The 17,054-nt window shown below is 42.3% G+C and overlaps 1 protein-coding gene across 1 annotated transcript in view; it reads left to right on the plus strand.

The window, feature by feature from the left end:
* Positions 1 to 471: 471 nt before the first annotated feature.
* LOC120939744 (atypical protein kinase C-like) overlaps positions 472 to 17,054 on the plus strand; it is a 29,437-nt gene continuing 12,854 nt past the window's right edge. The window contains exon 1 of the mRNA XM_040352078.1: positions 472 to 1,469. Coding sequence (XP_040208012.1) covers positions 1,196 to 1,469 — 274 coding nt within the window. The 5' untranslated portion in view covers positions 472 to 1,195. The remainder of the gene's footprint in view (positions 1,470 to 17,054) is intronic.

Genomic DNA, 17,054 nt, shown 5'->3' on the forward strand with positions numbered 1-17,054 from the left:
TCCTTTCAAATTTGTCTGTCAGTGAAGGTAATGAATTATTAACCAATATTATAGTTTATTATTATTATTATTATTATTATTATTATTAATACAATTGCTAATAATAATGAAAACTATAATAATAGTTATAAATGAATACATTTTAGGAATTGTTTTTTGTTTCAAACCTGGCAGTTAGTGAACATAACAAATTATTAACAATTATTATATATAATAAAATATTATTATTCTTTATTATTAATAAGTAATAATTAATAAAAACTATAATAATAGTTATAAATTATTTAATTATAGGTCTTGGAATTTCCTTTCTAATTTGTCTGTTAGTGAAGGTAATGAATTATTAACCATTATTATAGTTGTATTATTATTATTATTATTATTATTATTTATAAATAATATATTATAATAATAAAAACTATAAAAGTTATAAACTAATAAATATATTTCCTTTTAAATTTGTCTGCTAGTGAACGTAAGAAATACAAAAAAAAAAAAAAAAACGATTACCGCATCTATACAATTAGAATGTACTGAATTAGAATTTTTCTGAATTTGCGAATGATCCTAAAAAAAAAAAATGAATTTTTCGGCCGTGCAAATGTCTTTAATTAATTGTTAAAGGTACAAAGAAACTGCCTAGAAGAGACACGTTTTGTCGGACAACAAATGCAGCAAATCGCACAAACCTTCACAAATTGGTTATAATATTGCTTTTGTTTGCTTTAAAAGTCATTTTAGCGAATTTGTTTCCTAATAATATGCGATTGATAAACAACTGTGTAAATATCTTGTGACATAAAAAATTACAAATGCCGCCATTTGATTCTGCAGAGCCTCCGCTTTCAGAAAATATATACTTTTTACAGTAATTTCTGCTCATTTTAATGAACAAAAACATATTAAGAAAAAGTCCCCGGCAGTGAAGGGGTTAAACAGTTGTTTGTACAGTGCACCAGACTGGCTGTAGATTTGAATTTTTGTCGGTTGGTTCTAAAAATAGAACAGGAAGGCTCATTTGCATACTGAACACTGATTGGCTACGGAACATGATGATGTCACTGGCTCCTCCCCTTATGGAACACTGATATGCATATGGGACTATGTGATGTCACTGTGGCTGCTCCACTTTTGCCAATTTAAGGAACACGCAGGGGACTGCAGCTCACTTGCTGCGTGTATCTGACCGAGCAGGATGCGTTATCTCTCTCTCAGCAGTGTTGCGAGTTCCATGAGAACAATGACACGATTTATGAGAAAGAACGTTTACAAAGCGAAGAACAACAAGGAAGAACCTGTTGTATTGCCCAGTGTGCGCCCTTTATCCGAGGAGCACCAGGCAAACCCACCGCCCCAAACTACCGCCCCTAAAAAGGGTGGAGCCAAGACTATTGGGCAGAAGGTCAGGGATGCCATATATAGAACCTGTCCCTGCCTACAACCCGAAATCCTAAAAGATGACTTTTATGGTAAGTAATATATTAGAGAATTATAATGCGAGGTGCAGAAATAAGCCGCAGTGCAAAGCAATCAATCCTTCCCATAGGAGATATATAGAAATAAGAGAAATCTGCCCTTCAAAGAGCACATTATGTAATCTGTGTAACATTTTGGATTTTTTATTTTGGATTCGATGTTATATATATATATATATATATATACACACACACACATTTATATATATATATACACACACACACATTTATATATATATATATACACACACAAACATTTATATATATATATGTGTTATATTTATTTTTTTATATATATATATATATATATATATATATATATATATATATATATAAAACTTCGAATCCATAAAAAATCCAAAACTAGATATATATAACATTTTAATATATATATTATGTAATTAATTATTTAACACAAACACACATATGTATACATTTATATATATATATATATAGATATAGAAAAATTATATTTTATATTATATTTTAATATATATAATATATATAAATATAACATTTTTATATATATATATATATATATATATATATATATATATATATATATATATATATATATATATATATATATTACATACTTACTTATATATTTTTTATCAATTGATGTAATTAATTATTTAACACAAACACACACATATGTATATATTTATATATAGATATAAAAAAATATATATGGGGTCACCTCTATATACACATAGTGGGCTCACCTCTATATACACATAGTGGGCTCACCTCTATATACACATAGTGGGATCACCTCTATATACACATAGTGGGGTCACCTCTATATACACATAGTGGGGTCACCTCTATATACACATAGTGGGGTCACCTCTATATATACACATAGTGGGATCACCTCTATATACACATAGTGGGGTCACCTCTATATACACACATAGTGGGGTCACCTCTATATACACACATAGTGGGGTCACCTCTATATACACACATAGTGGGGTCACCTCTATATACACATAGTGGGATCACCTCTATATACACATAGTGGGGTCACCTCTATATACACATAGTGGGATCACCTCTATATACACACATAGTGGGGTCACCTCTATATACACATAGTGGGGTCACCTCTATATACACATAGTGGGGTCACCTCTATACACACTTAGTGGGATCACCTATATATACACATAGTGGGGTCACCTCATCCATTGATACTAATCAGTCAGTCAGTCAGTGTCAGAGGTGGAGTAGGGTGCTTCGGACCTTCCGCTTACGAGCCTGCTCCCACCCAGACCTGGCAGTCAGAAACTAGGCAGACTAGGCAGACTTCCATTACCTGTGCTGCACAAGAAACAGCTCCTAGGAACCAGGAATCCAGCTCTCTCCTCTCCTCGTGGACTCCTTCTTTCCCTGCAGGTAAGACCCTGTCTCTCAGGGCCTACCATCCTGGGGAACCACTGACGGCCGTCCTTCTCAGGGCAGCCGTCACACAGACCCCACACTGCGGCTCTCTATTTTCGTCTTTTGCTCGGCATCCTCACTCGCACGGCCACCCACGATTGTGGTGGCCCCCAGACACCCCCCCTGGGTGTATTTTCGGCGCTTTTTGGCGTTTTTACACGCCCGCGCCAGCCTGCTACTTTTCGTGGCCGCCGCGCCTCAGGAAAGTCCGCGGCTTCAGCCGCGGCCTACCGGCGCTCCGACCGTTTCTCCCTGCACCTACCACCAACAGTGCAGTTTTCTTTGTTTATCGCCCCTGCACCCCTAGAGGTCCCCTCCACCCCCCTATTAGCAACCAGATCGGTGGAATCATTTTCTTACCTACCTGATTGCCCCCCCCAGCCTGGGTCCTGTGTCTTCGCCTGGCGGCCATCTTGGTGCACCCCAGCAACAGTGACACCCAGCATCCCCCCCCCTTTTCCCCTCATTAAGTCATCAATCTTTGATCCAGGGCTTGAGCCGATCGCCTTTAGGGATCAGGAAGGAATTTTTTTCCCTGCCGCAGCACATTGGCCAGCTTGCCCAGGGTTTTTTTTGCCTTCCTCTGGACCAAGGATTGCTGAGAGCGAGGATTCTCCGAATCCTCTCTCACCAAACACCCGCACCCCCCCGCACGGTGACTGGCAACAATGGTTAAATTGCGATACTCTGCGGAAACCATTTGGGGTCTGAGACAATTCGCAACAATATTACCTGCCGTCACCACAAAAGCCTTAAAATCAGATCAACTTTTGAGAATCGATCGACGATCGATCATCAAAAATTTCAACCATTCAACACAGCTCAAGCACATATCATGTGCGTTGCTTAACACTAGATCGGCAGTTAAACACCGCTCAGAAATCCATGATTTCTTACTACAAAACGATCTAGACTGCCTCTTTATTACAGAAAGTTGGCTGTCAGACGACTGCAACACCATTCTCGGAGAATTGGTGCCAGAAAATTATCGCATCCTAACGGAAAATAGAATAGGGCAAAGAGGAGGAGGCCTGGCGGTGATTCATAAGTCGCATATTGCAATCACTAAACCGGTCCTTCAAAATCCTCTACCTTTTATGGAAACCCTTACGCTTCAACTTCAATCTCACTCTCAGGAGACCGTTCACATTCTCCTCTGCTATAGGCCCCCTGGGCCCAAATCGCAGTTGATTTCAGCATTAACGGAGTTCATTTCCACTTACTCCCTTAACAGCAATCATCTTTTGCTGCTCGGGGATTTCAATTTGTGGGCCAACTCCTCACAGGATCCCATCGCGGAGGCCTGCATCGACCACCTGGAAGGATTAGGACTTCAGCAACTTATATGCGGACCCACGCATGCCTCAGGTCACACACTCGACCTAATTTTCAGACAAAATCTGAAAATAAACATTTTGGGAAATGAACCTTTGCCATGGACAGACCACCATGCAATTAGCTTCATAATCCCCAGAACTCCATTAGTCATGAAAGTACCCAAGCCGGTGACAATACACTGGGCTAGATCTCAGAGGAAGCTCCACTCGGAACTCTTCAGATCTACCCTGGGAAACCGAATTGGGGCTATTCCTCCTCAGCTAGCAGCCTCAGATACTTTGGATGCCATAAATGCAGCTCTGCTACAGTCAGCCGACTTAGCAGCACCAAAGCGCAAACTCCGCAGCCGGGCAAAAAAGTCCAGCTGGTTCAATAACCAGCTGTCGCTATTGAAGCAAGAGCGCAGAAGGGCGGAAGCCGCCTGGAAAAGAAGTCCTTCAGAAGACCGCCTCAACTTCTACAAAGCAGTAACAACACGATATCACAAGGAAATTTTCAAAGCCAAAAAACTTCACTTTTCTATGGTAATTAACAGCGCAATGAATCGCCCACGCGAACTCTTCAGGATGGTCACCCAGACCATGAATCCGGGATGTCTTGAAGTCCCCACTTCAGACACCCAAGAGTTCTGCAATGAACTATCGGATTTCTTCATCAACAAAATTGAAAAAATTCGGGTAAGTATTCGGCAAAACAATACTCCACTCAGCCCCCTCTTCAATCAATACACCGACGGAACGCCTCTACAATCAACTAAGTTCACTTTGGAACCCATCTCCATCGATACCACAAAAAAATTCATTGGTGCGCTGCGCAACAGCACAGCACCCAATGACATCATTCCCACCAAGCTACTGAAGGAATGTGCCGACATCCTGGCGCCTCCGATCACGCAGCTTATAAATCAGTCATTTAAGGAAGGCATAGTGCCTTCCCTGCTGAAAGAGGGCACAATCCTGCCGATCTTGAAAAAACCTAATTTGGATCCTATGGACCCAACTCACCGCCGTCCCATAACAGGTCTAAATGCTCTGTCCAAGATAATGGAGAAAGTGGTGGTAAATCAGCTGCAACAGCATCTGGACACCCACAACCTACTCGATCCATTTCAATCCGGGTTCCGTCCCGGACACGGTACAGAAACGGCCTTACTGAAAATATGGGACGATGCGCTCGAGGCCGCAGACGAAGGAGAATCGTGTCTCCTGGTTCTGCTGGACCTAAGCGCAGCTTTTGACACAGTAGACCATAAATTGCTACTGAGACGACTAACAGAAGTCGCCGGAGTCTCAGAAGATGCCTTACCATGGTTCTCCTCTTTTCTCGGAAACCGATCACAAACAGTGAAACTGGGATCCTTCACGTCAGAAAAACGCACGGTGCCATGTGGGGTCCCCCAAGGATCCCCCCTATCACCGGTGCTGTTTAATATCTATCTTCGTCCTCTCTTTGATATTATCGGTAGCCAAGAACTACTCTATCACTCTTATGCAGACGACACGCAGTTGTATTTTCGCATCTGCCATAAAAAGGATCATCATCTCAGATTAGAGAAATGTCTCTCTTCAATAGAAAACTGGATGACTAAGAGTTATCTCAAACTCAATAGCGCTAAAACAGAACTCTTTATCTTCGATGCCAGTCGGAAGAAACAACCGACAACAAACTGGACACCATCTCCCATCCTGGGACAAATCATCTCCCCTAGCTCCAAAGTCAAAAGTCTGGGAGTCACGTTTGACACCTTCATGACAATGGACGCACAAATAGGGTCAGTAGTCAGCGGGGCGCACCATTTGATGCGCCTACTACGCAGACTGATTCCATTTATCCCCAAAGAAGACGTAGCAGTCGTGGTGGGAACAATCGTGAATTCCAGACTGGACTATGCAAATGCCCTTTACCTCGGGCTACCCAAGTACCAAATCGCTCGTCTTCAAGTCGTACAGAATACGGCCGCTAGACTGGTGACTGGGAAAAAATCTTGGGAATCAATCTCACCTTCACTGAGATCCCTTCACTGGTTGCCAGTGAAAGACAGAATTGCATTTAAAGCACTCTGCCTGACACATAAGTGCATCCATGGGAAGGCTCCTAGATATCTATGCGACAAGATCAAACCGCACAATTGCAACCGCATTCTGCGATCCACCGACCAAAATCTGGTCAAGGTTCCTAAAACCAAATACAAGTCCAAAGGAGAAAGAAGGTTTGCTTTCCAGGGCCCCAGGCTTTGGAATGCTTTACCAACCAGCATTCGGTTGGAGCAAAACCACCTGACTTTCAGAAGGCAGATCAAAACTCTGCTTTTCTGAAAGGCATGAGACACAAACAACAAGCGCCCAGAGGCGATTCAGTTCGCATGTGCCGCGCTATATAAATTTTTCATTCATTCATTCATTCACCTCTATATACACATAGTGGGATCACCTCTATATACACATAGTGGGCTCACCTCTATATACACATAGTGGGGTCACCTCTATATATACACATAGTGGGATCACCTCTATATACACATAGTGGGGTCACCTCTATATACACACATAGTGGGGTCACCTCTATATACACATAGTGGGGTCACCTCTATATACACATAGTGGGGTCACCTCTATATAAACACATAGTGGGGTCACCTCTATATATATACACATAGTGGGATCACCTCTATATACACACATAGTGGGGTCACCTCTATATACACATAGTGGGCTCACCTCTATATACACACATAGTGGGGTCACCTCTATATACACATAGTGGGATCACCTCTATATACACATAGTGGGATCACCTCTATATACACATAGTGGGGTCACCTCTATATATACACATAGTGGGGTCACCTCTATATACACATAGTGGGGTCACCTCTATATATACACATAGTGGGCTCACCTCTATATACACATAGTGGGGTCACCTCTATATACACACATAGTGGGGTCACCTCTATATACACATAGTAGGGTCACCTCTATATATACACATAGTGGGCTCACCTCTATATACACACATAGTGGGGTCACCTCTATATACACATAGTGGGGTCACCTCTATATACACATAGTGGGGTCACCTCTATATATACACATAGTGGGGTCACCTCTGTATATACACATAGTGGGGTCACCTCTATACACACATAGTGGGGTCACCTCTATATACACATAGTGGGGTCACCTCTATATACACATAGTGGGGTCACCTCTATATACACATAGTGGGGTCACCTCTATATACACATAGTGGGGTCACCTCTATATATACACATAGTGGGGTCACCTCTATATACACATAGTGGGGTCACCTCTATATACACATAGTGGGGTCACCTCTATATATACACATAGTGGGGTCACCTCTATATATACACATAGTGGGGTCACCTCTATATACACACATAGTGGGCTCACCTCTATATACACACATAGTGGGGTCACCTCTATATACACACATAGTGGGGTCACCTCTATATACACATAGTGGGATCACCTCTATATACACATAGTGGGATCACCTCTATATACACACATAGTGGGATCACCTCTATATAAACATAGTGGGGTCACCTCTATATACACATAGTGGGATCACCTCTATATACACATAGTGGGGTCACCTCTATATACACATAGTGGGGTCACCTCTATATACACATAGTGGGATCACCTCTATATACACATAGTGGGATCACCTCTATATACACATAGTGGGGTCACCTCTATATACACATAGTGGGATCACCTCTATATACACATAGTGGGATCACCTCTATATACACATAGTGGGATCACCTCTATATACACATAGTGGGGTCACCTCTCTATACACACTTAGTGGGATCACCTATATATACACATAGTGGGATCACCTCTATATACACATAGTGGGATCACCTCTATATATACACATAGTGGGGTCACCTCTATATATACACATAGTGGGGTCACCTCTGTATATACACATAGTGGGGTCACCTCTATACACACATAGTGGGGTCACCTCTATATACACATAGTGGGGTCACCTCTATATACACATAGTGGGCTCACCTCTATATACACACATAGTGGGGTCACCTCTATATACACATAGTGGGGTCACCTCTATATACACATAGTGGGGTCACCTCTATATACACATAGTGGGCTCACCTCTATATACACACATAGTGGGCTCACCTCTATATACACACATAGTGGGGTCACCTCTATATACACACATAGTGGGGTCACCTCTATATACACATAGTGGGATCACCTCTATATACACACATAGTGGGCTCACCTCTATATACACACATAGTGGGGTCACCTCTATATACACATAGTGGGGTCACCTCTATATACACATAGTGGGGTCACCTCTATATACACATAGTGGGATCACCTATATATACACATAGTGGGGTCACCTATATATATACACATAGTGGGCTCACCTCTATATACACATAGTGGGGTCACCTCTATATACACATAGTGGGGTCACCTCTATATAAACATAGTGGGGTCACCTCTATATACACACATAGTGGGGTCACCTCTATATACACACATAGTGGGGTCACCTCTATATACACATAGTGGGGTCACCTCTATATATACACATAGTGGGGTCACCTCTATATACACATAGTGGGATCACCTCTATATATACACATAGTGGGGTCACCTCTATATACACACATAGTGGGGTCACCTCTATATACACATAGTGGGGTCACCTCTATATACACATAGTGGGGTCACCTCTATATACACATAGTGGGGTCACCTCTATATACACACATAGTGGGCTCACCTCTATATACACACATAGTGGGCTCACCTCTATATATACACATAGTGGGCTCACCTCTATATACACACATAGTGGGGTCACCTCTATATACACACATAGTGGGGTCACCTCTATATACACACATAGTGGGGTCACCTCTATATACACATAGTGGGATCACCTCTATATACACATAGTGGGGTCACCTCTATATACACATAGTGGGATCACCTCTATATACACACATAGTGGGGTCACCTCTATATACACATAGTGGGGTCACCTCTATATACACATAGTGGGGTCACCTCTATATACACACATAGTGGGGTCACCTCTATATACACATAGTGGGGTCACCTCTATATACACACATAGTGGGGTCACCTCTATATACACATAGTGGGATCACCTCTATATACACATAGTGGGGTCACCTCTATATACACACATAGTGGGATCACCTCTATATACACATAGTGGGCTCACCTCTATATACACACATAGTGGGGTCACCTCTATATACACATAGTGGGCTCACCTCTATATACACACATAGTGGGGTCACCTCTATATACACATAGTGGGCTCACCTCTGTATACACACATAGTGGGGTCACCTCTATATATACACATAGTGGGCTCACCTCTATATACACATAGTGGGGTCACCTCTATATACACATAGTGGGCTCACCTCTATATACACATAGTGGGCTCACCTCTATATACACACATAGTGGGGTCACCTCTATATACACACATAGTGGAGTCACCTCTATATACACATAGTGGGGTCACCTCTATATACACATAGTGGGGTCACCTCTATATACACACATAGTGGGATCACCTCTATATACACATAGTGGGGTCACCTCTATATACACATAGTGGGGTCACCTCTATATACACATAGTGGGCTCAACTCTATATATACACATAGTGGGGTCACCTCTATATACACATAGTGGGGTCACCTCTATATACACATAGTGGGGTCACCTCTATATACACATAGTGGGGACACCTCTATATACACACATAGTGGGGTCACCTCTATATATACACATAGTGGGGTCACCTCTATATACACATAGTGGGCTCACCTCTATATACACATAGTGGGGTCACCTCTATATAAACATAGTGGGGTCACCTCTATATACACACATAGTGGGGTCACCTCTATATACACACATAGTGGGGTCACCTCTATATACACATAGTGGGGTCACCTCTATATACACATAGTGGGGTCACCTCTATATACACATAGTGGGGTCACCTCTATATACACACATAGTGGGGTCACCTCTATATACACACATAGTGGGGTCACCTCTATATACACACATAGTGGGGTCACCTCTATATACACATAGTGGGGTCACCTCTATATACACATAGTGGGCTCACCTCTATATACACATAGTGGGGTCACCTCTATATACACACATAGTGGGGTCACCTCTATATACACATAGTGGGGTCACCTCTATATACACATAGTGGGCTCACCTCTATATACACACATAGTGGGCTCACCTCTATATACACATAGTGGGATCACCTCTATATACACATAGTGGGCTCACCTCTATATACACACATAGTGGGGTCACCTCTATATACACATAGTGGGGTCACCTCTATATACACATAGTGGGATCACCTCTATATACACATAGTGGGATCACCTCTATATATACACATAGTGGGGTCACCTCTATATATACACATAGTGGGGTCACCTCTGTATATACACATAGTGGGGTCACCTCTATACACACATAGTGGGGTCACCTCTATATACACATAGTGGGGTCACCTCTATATACACATAGTGGGCTCACCTCTATATACACACATAGTGGGGTCACCTCTATATACACATAGTGGGGTCACCTCTATATACACATAGTGGGATCACCTCTATATACACATAGTGGGCTCACCTCTATATACACACATAGTGGGTTCACCTCTATATACACATAGTGGGGTCCCCTCTATATACACATAGTGGGGTCACCTCTATATACACACATAGTGGGATCACCTCTATATACACATAGTGGGCTCACCTCTATATACACACATAGTGGGGTCACCTCTATATACACATAGTGGGGTCACCTCTATATACACATAGTGGGGTCACCTCTATATACACATAGTGGGATCACCTCTATATACACATAGTGGGGTCACCTCTATATACACATAGTGGGGTCACCTATATATATACACATAGTGGGGTCACCTCTATATACACATAGTGGGGTCACCTCTATATACACATAGTGGGGTCACCTCTATATAAACATAGTGGGGTCACCTCTATATACACACATAGTGGGGTCACCTCTATATACACACATAGTGGGGTCACCTCTATATACACATAGTGGGGTCACCTCTATATATACACATAGTGGGGTCACCTCTATATACACATAGTGGGATCACCTCTATATATACACATAGTGGGGTCACCTCTATATACACACATAGTGGGGTCACCTCTATATATACATATAGTGGGCTCACCTCTATATATACACATAGTGGGCTCACCTCTATATACACATAGTGGGGTCACCTCTATATACACATAGTGGGATCACCTCTATATACACATAGTGGGGTCACCTCTATATACACACATCGTGGGGTCACCTCTATATACACATAGTGGGATCACCTCTATATACACATAGTGGGGTCACCTCTATATACACATAGTGGGATCACCTCTATATACACACATAGTGGGGTCACCTCTATATACACATAGTGGGGTCACCTCTATATACACATAGTGGGATCACCTCTATATACACATAGTGGGATCACCTCTATATACACATAGTGGGGTCACCTCTATATACACATAGTGGGGTCACCTCTATACACACATAGTGGGGTCACCTCTATATACACACATAGTGGGCTCACCTCTATATACACATAGTGGGCTCACCTCTATATACACATAGTGGGCTCACCTCTATATACACACATAGTGGGGTCACCTCTATATACACACATAGTAGAGTCACCTCTATATACACATAGTGGGGTCACCTCTATATACACATAGTGGGGTCACCTCTATATACACATAGTGGGGTCACCTCTATATACACATAGTGGGCTCAACTCTATATATACACATAGTGGGGTCACCTCTATATACACATAGTGGGATCACCTCTATATACACATAGTGGGGTCACCTCTATATACACATAGTGGGGTCACCTCTATATACACATAGTGGGGTCACCTCTATATACACATAGTGGGGTCACCTCTATATACACATAGTGGGGTCACCTCTATATACACATAGTGGGCTCACCTCTATATATACACATAGTGGGGTCACCTCTATATACACATAGTGGGGTCACCTCTATATACACATAGTGGGGTCACCTCTATATACACATAGTGGGCTCACCTCTATATACACACATAGTGGGGTCACCTCTATATATACACATAGTGGGGTCACCTCTATATACACATAGTGGGGTCACCTCTATATACACATAGTGGGCTCAACTCTATATATACACATAGTGGGGTCACCTCTATATACACATAGTGGGGTCACCTCTATATACACATAGTGGGGTCACCTCTATATACACATAGTGGGCTCACCTCTATATACACACATAGTGGGGTCACCTCTATATATACACATAGTGGGGTCACCTCTATATACACATAGTGGGGTCACCTCTATATACACATAGTGGGCTCACCTCTATATACACATAGTGGGGTCACCTCTATATACACATAGTGGGCTCACCTCTATATACACATAGTGGGCTCACCTCTATATACACATAGTGGGCTCACCTCTATATACACATAGTGGGGTCACCTCTATATACACACATAGTGCGGTCACCTCTATATACACATAGTGGGGTCACCTCTATATACACACATAGTGGGATCACCTCTATATACACACATAGTGGGCTCACCTCTATATAGACACATAGTGGGGTCACCTCTATATACACACATAGTGGGGTCACCTCTATATATACACATAGTGGGGTCACCGCTATATATACACATAGTGGGGTCACCTCTATATACACATAGTGGGATCACCTCTATATACACATAGTGGGGTCACCTCTATATACACACATAGTGGGGTCACCTCTATATACACATAGTGGGGTCACCTCTATATACACACATAGTGGGGTCACCTCTATATACACATAGTGGGGTCACCTCTATATACACATTGTGGGGTCACCTCTATATACACATAGTGGGATCACCTCTATATACACATAGTGGGGTCACCTCTATATACACATAGTGGGATCACCTCTATATACACATAGTGGGGTCACCTCTATATACACATAGTGGGGTCACCTCTATATATACACATAGTGGGGTCACCTCTATATACACATAGTGGGGTCGCCTCTATATACACATAGTGGGGTCACCTCTATATATACACATAGTGGGGTCACCTCTATATATACACATAGTGGGGTCACCTCTATATATACACATAGTGGGCTCACCTCTATATACACACATAGTGGGGTCACCTCTATATACACATAGTGGGCTCACCTCTATATACACACATAGTGGGGTCACCTCTATATACACATAGTGGGGTCACCTCTATATACACACATAGTGGGGTCACCTCTATATACACACACATAGTGGGATCACCTCTATATACACATAGTGGGGTCACCTCTATATATACACATAGTGGGGTCACCTCTATATATACACATAGTGGGGTCACCTCTATATATACACATAGTGGGCTCACCTCTATATACACATAGTGGGGTCACCTCTATATATACACATAGTGGGGTCACCTCTATATACACATAGTGGGATAACCTCTATATACACATAGTGGGGTCACCTCTATATATACATAGTGGGCTCACCTCTATATACACATAGTGGGGTCACCTCTATATACACATAGTGGGGTCACCTCTATATACACACATAGTGGGGTCACCTCTATATACACACATAGTGGGGTCACCTCTATATACACACATAGTGGGGTCACCTCTATATACACATAGTGGGGTCACCTCTATATACACACATAGTGGGGTCACCTCTATATACACACATAGTGGGGTCACCTCTATATACACATAGTGGGGTCACCTCTATATACACATAGTGGGGTCGCCTCTATATATACATATAGTGGGATCACCTCTATATACACATAGTGGGGTCACCTCTATATACACACATAGTGGGGTCACCTCTATATACACACATAGTGGGGTCACCTCTATATACACATAGTGGGGTCACCTCTATATACACATAGTGGGGTCACCTCTATATACACATAGTGGGGTCGCCTCTATATACACACATAGTGGGGTCACCTCTATATACACATAGTGGGGTCACCTCTATATATACACATAGTGGGGTCACCTCTATATACACATAGTGGGCTCGCCTCTATATACACATAGTGGGCTCGCCTCTATATATACACATAGTGGGGTCACCTCTATATATACACATAGTGGGGTCACCTCTATATATACACATAGTGGGCTCACCTCTATATACACACATAGTGGGGTCACCTCTATATACACATAGTGGGGTCACCTCTATATACACATAGTGGGCTCACCTCTATATACACATAGTGGGGTCACCTCTATATACACATAGTGGGCTCACCTCTATATACACATAGTGGGGTCACCTCTATATACACACATAGTGGGGTCACCTATATATACACATAGTGGGATCACCTCTATATACACATAGTGGGATAACCTCTATATACACATAGTGGGGTCACCTCTATATACACACATAGTGGGGTCACCTCTATATACACATAGTGGGGTCACCTCTATATACACATAGTGGGCTCACCTCTATATATACACATAGTGGGGTCACCTCTATATACACATAGTGGGGTCACCTCTATATACACATAGTGGGATCACCTCTATATACACATAGTGGGCTCACCTCTATATACACACATAGTGGGCTCACCTCTATATACACACATAGTGGGGTCACCTCTATATACACATAGTGGGGTCACCTCTATATACACATAGTGGGGTCACCTCTATATACACATAGTGGGATCACCTCTATATACACATAGTGGGGTCACCTCTATATACACACATAGTGGGGTCACCTCTATATACACATAGTGGGGTCACCTATATATATACACATAGTGGGCTCACCTCTATATACACATAGTGGGGTCACCTCTATATAAACATAGTGGGGTCACCTCTATATACACACATAGTGGGGTCACCTCTATATACACACATAGTGGGGTCACCTCTATATACACATAGTGGGGTCACCTCTATATATACACATAGTGGGATCACCTCTATATACACACATAGTGGGGTCACCTCTATATACACACATAGTGGGATCACCTCTATATACACATAGTGGGGTCACCTCTATATATACACATAGTGGGGTCACCTCTATATATACACATAGTGGGGTCACCTCTATATTCACATAGTGGGGTCACCTCTATATACACATAGTGGGATCACCTCTATATACACATAGTGGGGTCACCTCTATATACACATAGTGGGATCACCTCTATATACACATTGTGGGGTCACCTCTATATACACACATAGTGGGGTCACCTCTATATACACACATAGTGGGGTCACCTCTATATACACACATAGTGGGCTCACCTCTATATACACATAGTGGGGTCACCTCTATATATACACATAGTGGGGTCACCTCTATATACACATAGTGGGATCACCTCTATATACACATAGTGGGGTCACCTCTATATACACATAGTGGGATCACCTCTATATACACATAGTGGGGTCACCTCTATATACACACATAGTGGGGTCACCTCTATATACACACATAGTGGGGTCACCTCTATATACACACATAGTGGGCTCACCTCTATATACACATAGTGGGGTCACCTCTATATATACACATAGTGGGGTCACCTCTATATACACATAGTGGGGTCACCTCTATATACACACATAGTGGGGTCACCTCTATATACACACATAGTGGGGTCACCTCTATATACACATAGTGGGGTCACCTCTATATACACATAGTGGGGTCACCTCTATATACACACATAGTGGGGTCACCTCTATATACACACATAGTGGGGTCACCTCTATATACACATAGTGGGGTCACCTCTATATACACATAGTGGGATCACCTCTATATACACATAGTGGGCTCACCTCTATATACACATAGTGGGATAACCTCTATATACACATAGTGGGGTCACCTCTATATATATACATAGTGGGCTCACCTCTATATACACACATAGTGGGGTCACCTCTATATACACATAGTGGGGTCACCTCTATATATACACATAGTGGGGTCACCTCTATATACACACATAGTGGGGTCACCTCTATATACACATAGTGGGGTCACCTCTATATATACACATAGTGGGCTCACCTCTATATACACACATAGTGGGGTCACCTCTATATACACATAGTGGGGTCACCTCTATATATATACATAGTGGGCTCACCTCTATATACACACATAGTGGGGTCACCTCTATATACACATAGTGGGGTCACCTCTATATATACACATAGTGGGGTCACCTCTATATACACACATAGTGGGGTCACCTCTATATACACATAGTGGGGTCACCTCTATATACACATAGTGGGGTCACCTCTATATACACACATAGTGGGGTCACCTCTATATACACACATAGTGGGGTCACCTCTATATACACATAGTAGGGTCACCTCTATATATACACATAGTGGGCTCACCTCTATATACACACATAGTGGGGTCACCTCTATATACACATAGTGGGGTCACCTCTATATACACATAGTGGGGTCACCTCTATATACACATAGTGGGGTCACCTCT

Source organism: Rana temporaria, chromosome 5, assembly GCF_905171775.1.
Source record: "Rana temporaria chromosome 5, aRanTem1.1, whole genome shotgun sequence".
In the NCBI taxonomy this organism is placed as follows: domain Eukaryota; kingdom Metazoa; phylum Chordata; class Amphibia; order Anura; family Ranidae; genus Rana; species Rana temporaria.